Source organism: Drosophila serrata, unplaced genomic scaffold, assembly GCF_035046125.1.
Source record: "Drosophila serrata isolate PLE 108 unplaced genomic scaffold, ASM3504612v1 contig_89, whole genome shotgun sequence".
NCBI classification, from domain to species: domain Eukaryota; kingdom Metazoa; phylum Arthropoda; class Insecta; order Diptera; family Drosophilidae; genus Drosophila; species Drosophila serrata.
The window spans coordinates 96,064-106,092 of record NW_028256987.1 but is presented as its reverse complement, the minus strand read 5'-3'; the positions used below and the strand labels follow the sequence as shown (position 1 = coordinate 106,092).

General features: G+C 35.6%; 1 protein-coding gene and 1 pseudogene across 1 annotated transcript; one reads left to right on the top strand and one right to left on the bottom strand.

Annotated features, from left to right (window-relative positions):
- Positions 1-5,892: 5,892 nt before the first annotated feature.
- On the bottom strand, positions 5,893-9,249 carry LOC147644813 (uncharacterized). Its single transcript, XM_086840522.1, has 2 exons — positions 7,464-9,249; positions 5,893-7,396 (listed from the first exon to the last, which is right to left on the bottom strand). The coding sequence occupies exon 1, from the start codon at positions 9,200-9,202 to the stop codon at positions 8,228-8,230; it is 975 nt and encodes a 324-aa protein (XP_086696648.1). The 5' UTR covers positions 9,203-9,249; the 3' UTR covers positions 5,893-7,396; positions 7,464-8,227.
- LOC147644810 (uncharacterized) overlaps positions 7,682-10,029 on the top strand; it is a 40,511-nt pseudogene continuing 38,163 nt past the window's right edge.

Below are 10,029 nucleotides of genomic sequence, written 5' to 3'. Positions count from 1 at the left end.
TTCTGCTTTTCATGGATATAACGTCCAAACTTGTCAACGGTCATGATGAGTATAATCTCATTTGAATATTACAACATAAATATATACTAAATTAGAATATAATTTTGGCCTCTCGGAGCTCTTCAATTATCGATGTAATTTCGTTTGCGTGATTTGTATTTCCAGCTGTTTCCGAAGCTATTAAAAGTTGAAGTCGTTCCACTAACTCATTTGGATCGTCCCAGTATACATAATTAGGTTTATTCCTTTCAAGTGTCATGAAACCAGACCCGGTTACGTTTTCTTTATCGCGTTTGGGTGTAGACTTGGTGACGGGTAAATTAGCTAAAAGTGGTTTGATAATTTGAGAATATTTTAATGCTCTCGTTCCTTTCACTTGTCCGTTTGGTAGAAAATTTCTTCGGTAGGCATTAGTTTTTTGTAAAATTTCTCTATATAGCTCCAGATCATCTGTATTATAATTTTTTGGAAGATGATGGAATATTAAAGAATATAATCCGCTAGTGAGTTTCCAGTTTTGCCCATCCTCAAACTCAATTGTATTATTTGATACATTTATTTGATTATTCCCCAACATTAATTGACCAGAGTCATTTTTGTATGGTCCATATGTTTTATCCAAAATATGATCTCGTGCTAGTTCACTAACATTAAAATTTTTTGAACTCTCTTCAAGCACTGAGGGTGGAGATCTCATCAATGGTGATGTATGGGGGGAGGTTTGAGTTGTGTGAGCAGTTGCTTGATTTGATAATACTGGTGATGATTGATGTGAGTGATGATCCGGTGGTGAGAATGAAGAATCATCATCTATAGCTGATTGGGAATAAAATTGATCGTTCTCGTCCACCTCATCCCCACCAGAAATATTATCATAATCATCATCACTTTTTAATCTCCAATCCAATGGTTTGTATGCATCATATTTGGGTTTTGAATTTTTTGTAGCTGCAGTGTAAAATGTTAGTTTCCTTTTTTTCATAAGCGGAGTTTTATTCTCTTTGTCAAATTCAAATTGATCATTTTGATTGTCTCCCTCTGTATTGGACAGGAATTTTTTGTTAATATTATTATTATTATTATTATTAACAAGTTCATTTAATGGATCAGTTATGGGTTTAAATGTTTCTTCCAAACCCATAATATTCTGGGTCTTAAATTGTTTTAACTCTGAAAACTTTTTTTTCAAAGCATTTCGAGTTTTATTTAATTGTGATAAAATATTTTGGTTCATTGTGATGTAATTTGAAAATATTTAAATTCGAAGAGTAAGAGTGGTTATTTCAGTCTTGGGGTTGGGAATGTACTGAGAAAAAATTTATTAATCATAAGCATATATACATATATATTTGGTATTATCTGATCTGATAAACAGACCTGGTATTAACAGGTCTGATAAACAGACCTGGTTGTACGACCTGATCTGATCTGATAAACAGACCTGGTATTAACAGGTCTGATAAACAGACCTGGTTGTACGACCTGATCTGATCTGATAAACAGACCTGGTATTAACAGGTCTGATAAACAGACCTGGTTGTACGACCTAATCGGATCTGATAAACAGACCTGACCTGATAAAGAGAGCTTAAACTAAAATTGTAAAAAAAAGAAAAAAAAAATATAACCAATTTCATTTCCCAATAATAAAAAATTTTGAATTTTATTTAATTTAATTTATTATGATAATTTATTTTTTAAATTTTAAACAATCTGAAAAATAAATGCTGAAAAAAGAACCCCAATTCCCATTTCCTAATATTAAAAAAATTTTGATTTTTAGTTTACATTTTTTAATTTTTATTATTTATTTAATATTTTAATTTTTAAGTTCTGAAAAATTAAAATGCTGAAAAAAGATCCCCAATACCCATTTCCCAATAATAAAAAGTTTATTTTTAAGTTTAAAAATTGATTATTTTATTTATTTATTTTTTAATTTTTTTAAAAGCTATTATTCCACATTTTTTAAATTAAAATCAATATTACCATCATCCCTTTTGATAAGGGTGTAGCATTTAGAATTAAAGAAATAAATTAGACTATCTTCAATAGCATTGTATCTATCTGGAAGATAGACCAATACATTGGCAAGTTCGAGCATTATATTTTGCCCAAACTTGCCAGCTACCCTCCTCGCTGAAAAAATGTCAAACTCCATGTTGACAGGGAGTTTGTTGAAGCTGAGCTTACCCTTAACCCTGCAACTGTTAAGGGCAAGCATCAGCGGGTCCTGTTCAATGTCCCTCATCAGGGCATTGAGGTCCTCCTGTGATACCCCTTCGGGTAAATTGGTGATGGTGGTGGAGGTGGTGGAGTTGGTGTTGGTGCCGGTGGAGCTGGTGGAGGCGGTGGAGCTGGTGGAGCTGTTGGAGGCGGTGGAGCTGGCAAACATCTTCATTTATCGGTGTTGAGCTGGTGGCTGGTGGCTGGTGGCTGGTCTTGGCGCTGGTTCTTCGCTGAATGATATTTTTCCTAGACGAGGTCCCTGATTTTATACCCGACGAGGAGAACATTTCTCCTCCTCCGACTACACAGCATGTGTGGAATGGGAGGGGATTCTAAGAAACGTCTATCGACTCATATTGTCCACTTCATGTAAAGTGAAGGTTAGGCAGGACATGGCTTGAATTGCACTCTAGTAAAAATTTGATACATAAATGCCCACAGTTAAAAGTACCAAATTTTTGGAAACGATTGTAATTATATTTTATATTTTTACCCAAATATCTTATTACTTCTAATGGAGGTTGTAAATTCCCAAAACTATCAAAGTAAAACGAGTGTGTCCCCTTCTTAAAATAGGCTACCCAATGCGTTCCTTCTGATGTCGAGTCTGCTAAATTTATTATTCCACATTCAGAATGATGAGGAAATTTCGGTATTTCATCTTTCATATAAACTCCTCGAAAATGAGGAATATTTTTAAAGGCAAACTTCAATATATCAAAATTCGATAACGCTCTATTAGGTAGCTCATTTAGTAGTTTTTTTGATTGCGTTTTTGTTTGTTGGTATTATTATTTTTTGTAAATGATATACCGTAACCTTTCTTGTATGGATGTAAATACAATCCCTTGCCTAACGCTACCGATTCCATTTTTCTATTATGTCTCTGGTTTTCCTCAAGTTGTGCCTTTGCCATCTTTGCATTGTTAATAGACTTTACAATTGCAGCGCTACCTGATGCTAAACTTCCCACAGCGCTAAGGGCTGTTAAAATAGGTACCAATGGTAAAAAACCACCAATTTTAGGGACTGCTATAACCCGTGGAATTACAACATTTTTCCTACACCCCATAGAGTTAGATACTGCAGAGCGAGCCACTTTTACTGCATTCAATAAGTCAAGAGGTTTATTCTTTCGCAATTCGATTGTTGCCTTTCTGATGATTGAGGCAAGAGTTTTTTTTACAACTTTCTTTTTCTGCTGCTTTGTTCCCATCCCAAATTTTTTCTTTAGCTTCATCACGTTGCTCACAAAATATGCTGCAGCTCTTTCACTAATGCTGCTATTCAATGCTTTTACACGATCCCGAGCCCTATCAATTAAGATGGAATCTGCTTTATGTCGTTCACTCAAGTCCTTGCTATTTGAATATGCTATGTCGTGTTCCCGACAAGCCTCATCTAAACCATTGATCCCTCGGTCACCACGAAGTAATCGTTTCTCAAGGTTTGTGCCAGGTCCACAGTAATTGTACCCAGGTATATGAGCCTCAAAGGGTAAAGTGTTTATTAAATTATTTATGATACCAGTTCCCTGTTTCACATTTGATTTATGACTGATTATATTATAAAAATGTTTCCCCATTTTATATCAACCTCAATTAACGAATGATTGTCCTCGAATGAAGTACTTATCTTCAAATCATGCGTTTATTAAGACAAAATAAAAGTATCACAGTAAGAAACATTGAAGGTGGTGTGCATGGTGAAATTACTCATCCACGACACAGTTCATTGTTACCAAACACAATTAGAGCTTTAATTGTTGGACCATCCAATTGTGGAAAAACCAATGTGATGATAAGTCTTATCGAAAGTCCAAATGGCTTAAAATTTGAAAATATTTACATATTTTCAAAGAGTTTATATCAACCAAAATATGAGTATTTGGAAAATCTTGTGAAACCAATACGAGGAATGGGATATTACACATTTTCGTCAAATGATAGTGTTTTGTCACCAGAAGAAGCAAAAAACAATTCCATTATGATATTTGATGATGTCGCATCCGAAAAACAAGATAATATTCGAGATTATTTTTGTATGGGACGACATAGGAAGATTGATTCATTCTATTTATCTCAAACGTATACACATATTCCGAAACATTTAATTCGAGACAATGCGAATTTTATTATAATGTTTAAACAGGATGACTTAAACATGCGTCGTATATATCGAGATCATGTTAACAGCGATATGGATTATAATTCATTCATGAATATATCAAGAAGGTGTTGGGAAGATAAATTTGGATTTCTTCTAATCTCTAAGGATGATGATATGAAAACTGGACGATACAGAAAAGGATTCGATCAGTTTATTATTCTCGAATAAATAATAATATAAGTATAATGAAGTTGATAAAAAAACATACAGTTCACGATTAAGCTTCATAATGAGTACATCGCTAACAATTGCTTTAAATGGAAACACATCTGTACTAAGCGAACATTTTTTTCCTCAAATTGAGTTAAATCGTAATTATGAATGTGCTCTAATCGACTTTTATACATTCAATTCTATACCGAATGTAGATAAGGGGAATAATCTATTTCATATTGGAAACAAAGTCATAGAAATACCTATAGGCTCATATGAGTTTGAGGATATAATAAAATATATTTTTAATAAGCTCAAGGAATATGAACTTCACAATAGTGTAACAATTGAATGTAACACCAATACTTTACAAGTTCAAGTTGTTAGTAAAAAAGAGACAGTATATTTTAATCATGAACGATCAATTGGACGATTATTTGGATTTAATAAGCGTAAATTAAGACCAAATGAAAATGAAATTTACGTCTCGGATAACCCTGTAAATATTTTAAAAATAAATTCTGTTAGATTGGAGTGTAACATTGTTAGTGGATCATATGTGGGGAATAAACCAAATCATGTGCTTCATGAATTTGGAATCAATGTTCCGCCTGGATATAAAATGAACATTACACCACACAACTTGATTTATTTACCTGTCAACACCAGAGAAATAAGCACACTCGAAGTACGGATAACTGATCAAAACGGAGAATTAATTAATTTGCGTGGAGAAACTGTATCAATTCGTCTTCACTTACGATCAACAGAATGATTATTTATAATAAAAAGACGTTACATAGCTCCTTTGATAACATTATTAAATCGTCAGTTGAAGTGAAAGCATCATCATCCTCAAAATCATCATCATCAACCCGAGGTCCTTCAAATCAGCGGCCGACTCTCACATTAAAAAATAAATTGATTTTAAAATCATTGGGATTTAATATTAAATAAGACTTACAAGTATTATTCAAATGAATGAGATTTTTTATGTTCAAGAAAAACCTGTTTATGATGAAAGCATTGTTAAAAAAGAACTTCATACTTATTATCCATATCAACAAAACTTCAAGCCAAATGATGAAGTTCGCATCACAATACACAAGTACTATGTATGTAGTAAATTAAATTATATATATAAAAATGCTCTGTTCGTGTCTACATCCTTCATAGACTCGAAAAGTTCTGAACCGTTTAAGCCCAAATTTTTACACAACATGCGTTGAGGTTCCAGCTCGGTTATTGACTACTTTTGATGTTGATAGCTTATCTGCGGTTGCGAATAGGCCAACATCTATTTTTCATCCCCCTAAATGTTAGGGGTAGTCCACCCTTAGCGTTTCCAAGTGACCCTACTGCTGCGCCATCTACAGGCAGCCAGCTGAATCAAAGCATTTCCTGTCAAACATTCAAAACATATTGAAAGAAGAAACTTGAAAAGTTCTGAACCGTTTATGCCCAAATTTTTAGAGAACATGCGTTGAGGTTCCAGCTCGGTTATTGACTACTTTTGATGTTGATAGCTTATCTGCGGCTGCGAATATATCTATTTTTTTAGCGTTTCCCCGTGCCCCTACTACTGCGCCCTCTACAAGCAAATCAAAGCATTTCCTGTCAAACATTAAAAACATATTGAAAGAAGAAATTGGAGATACAAATTTTATTTTTTGTTCAGGTTCAGTAAGAAACGAAGTCATGCCACCAAAAAAGTCGAGATTGGGTCGTTGTATTCGCAATACAGAAGCAAAAAGACGTAAGATTACGAATATGACTGACGAAGAACGGGCCTCCTTCCGAGAGACTGAGCGGCTGAGAGCAATGCATGGGAACGCGTTAATATTGCTCGCAGGGGATTTCAGACAAACGTTGCCTGTGATTTCCCGATCGACACCAGCTGACGAGATAAATGCTTGCCTGAAATATTCTATATTGTGGAAACATGTACGTACATTACAGTTGAAGACGAATATGCGTGTCCAGTTACAGAACGATGACTCAGCCGACGTATTCTCACGACAGCTACTGGACATTGGGAACGGAAAGCTGCCAGTCAATGAGACGTCGAGAAAAATAGTATTGCCCGGGAATTTCTGTAATTTAGTTACATCGAAGGAAGAACTTATCCAAAAAGTGTTCCCCAATATCCGAATAAATTATAGGAACCACGATTGGCTCAGTGGACGAGCGATTCTCGCTGCCAAGAACAAAGATGTCTACCAGCTCAATCATGTAATCCAAAAAAGCATAGAAACTGACGAAATTACATATAAGTCGATAGATACCGTTGTGGAAGCAGAGGAAGCAGTTAATTACCCTACCGAATTTCTAAACTCACTTGATCTGCCTGGAATGCCACCACACATATTGAAATTAAAAATAGGTGTGCCGATTATCATGCTCCGGAATATAAATCAGCCGAAACTCTGCAACGGTACGCGACTCGCAGTCAAGAAATTGATGAACAACATAGTAGAAGCAACGATCATAACTGGTCCTTTCAAAGGTGAAGATGTCCTCATTCCTAGGATTCCTATGATCCCGACAGATACACCGTTGCAGTTCAAGAGATTGCAGTTTCCCATTCGTTTGGCGTTTGCAATGACCATAAATAAAGCTCAAGGTCAATCTCTGGAGTTGTGTGGTCTGGATTTGGATGAAGATTGTTTTTCACACGGACAATTATATGTTGCGTGTTCACGAGTCGGAAAACCAAAAAGTCTTTATATTTACGCGGAGAATGGAGAAACAAAGAATATTGTATTACGATATTATATTGTGTTACGAGTTACGATATCTATGAGTGCATCCTTCTATCTTTGTGGCTACGTGCGCGAGAACTTTCCTTACTTTGGTGATCCTTTGTGATAGTGATATTCCAAGTAATGTGCTCTTTTTTGTGATAGTGACACTTTACTGCTAAATAAGTGGGAAATTTTCTCAATTACAATTTACGATGCCGAGGAGAAGACGACCTAACGTAGGTCGTCGTAGTCAATCAAATGTGCGAAGAGCTACCTCACGTGCTAACCGCACTGATGACCAGAGACAGAGAGATCAAGAAAATAGTCGTATTGCTATGTCAGAATTGCGTTCTTTAGTGAGTGACAATGTAGGAGATAGGCTTAGAATGCAACGAGTTCGTGCACATCCACAACAACAGCAAGCTAGACATAATGAAATTGAGCGAATCCGCAGACGCAGTGCTCCTGTGATTCTTGAACGAGCTGCATTCCACTATGATCCGGCAATTGATTATTGTGCCGACAAATCAGTAACAATTGGGGAAATAAAAACAATTTGTAAATATTGTAAGGCGTTAAAATACACTGGTGAATCTACTGGATTATGTTGTGCTGAAGGCAAAGTAAAATTGCCACAATTGGTCCCACCACCAGATCCTTTACGCTCTTTAGTTTCTGGCATTATGGCCGCCCAGACTTATTTGTTACATTCACATGTAACCCAAAATGGTCCGAAATCAAGAAGGAATTACTACATAGCCAAACACCAGTTGATAGACATGACATAACCGCCAGAGTTTTTAATCAAAAATTAAAATCTCTCACGATGAGGCAGTACGAAGTCTGCCGGGTCAGCTAGTATTTATATATTTTTTTATTTTTTTTTGTTTTATTATTTATTTATTTATTTTTATTTTTTTTTTTGAGTGTGCTTACCCGGAAATATTTTTGATCCACACATAATGTCCATTAATATCGGTGGTAGGTCCATCCAGATACAGCAAATTGAGATGATGCTGCTTCTCACTTCCATTTGTATAGAGGGGTCCAAAAATAGTGTCCTTATCCTCGTCATACCCAAACACATTAAGACTTATGTGAGGGTTTTTTTGGATGAATACATTTATTTTATCCGTTTTCATTGGGAATGTCAACCCAGTAAAATCGATTCTGATGTTGTTTGTGTGTATGATGCTTGATTTGATATCAACATCATACACACAACACCGCTCTCCCTTTTCCTTTGGGTTTAATCCGGATACGATTGCCCACTTAAAACAGAAAACATCCTTGTTCTGTACATTGACGCATGCTCTACGGGCTTTAAGGCGTGCAGGTAGATCGAAATATTCCGATCCTTTGAGAGGAACACATTGAAGCATGTTCAACTCCACCCTAAGTATGCGTGTTAGGGTCCATCCACTGTCCTTCTCTTGGAACTCATCCATTTTCGATTTTATACTATCCGTATGGGAATCGTATAAATCAAATAGGTTGGATGATATCGTAACCAAACTCATCTTACTTTGGAACGATTTAATTTCCACTTGCGTTTCATGTTCTTTTACTAACATGTACTCCGCAAACAGCTCAAAATTTATTTTTGAAGCTGTATGGAAACTGAGGACTCTTTCAATATGAGGGAGCAGCGCCTGGCCCGCTTCATGCAAAAATTCACCAGGAATCCTTAGAGCTGCTCCCTCATTCGTAAACATATATTGAAGGATACGTCCCTTGTATCCATCAATAATTTGCTTTACTTGCCCATCTAGGGGTCGGGTAGCAAAATATTTATGTTGTTCTGTGCGAACATGGTGATGCCATTGCACATTAAGTGGAAGGTTCTGCTGACAGGAGTTGCAGAAAATTCCTTGCATGTTGTTGAAGTTGTTGTTGTTGGCATACATTTTGATGACGATGATGGTGATGAAGATGAAGATGAAGATGAAGATGAAGATGAAGATGAAGATGAAGATGAATGATGATGATGATGAAGATGATGATGATGATGATGATGATGATGATGATGATGATTTTGTTTTTTGTTGATTGTTTTTTGATGATTGTTTTTGTTTTTTGTTTTTTTTTTGTTGATTGTTTTTTGTTGATGGTTGATTGTTTTTTGTTTTTGATTTTTATTTAATTTAACTTAATATTTTTTTTTTTCTGTTCTGTGTTTTTACACTTTTAAAGTTTTGCACTTTTGCACTTTGCACTTTTGCACGTTTGCACTTTATAATTTTTTTAATAAACTTTATAAATTTTTAATAAACTTTTAAAAATTTATTTAATTTTTCCACTCTGGATAGATCAAACCGCCAACTAGAAGTGATTCTTAGTACTCAACTAGTTCATACGCGGACCCACGAAAATCAGAAAATGTATACCAAACACTTGACATTTTCTTACCCTTTCCATCCTTTTTAAAGCCAGCTCCGCCTTCACTGAGAAACCGTTACAAGTGTATCCCTTTCACCCACCACCCCTATTTAGATAAGCTAATTGTATATGTCATCACACGCATTCGAACAACTCCAGATGCAATGAGTGTGGGAAAACCCCTTCCTCCCATCCTTTTTCAAGGAGGGAATTGTGTGTTTCTCTCAAGGAAAATCACATCCATCCCTTTTTTAAGTGAGGATCGTGGGTGAACGTCCACGTGCGTGAACATGATCGAGTAGAGCGTGGGCGTGGAATTTTCCATTTCACCCCCGTCCCTTTTTTAAGTGAGGAT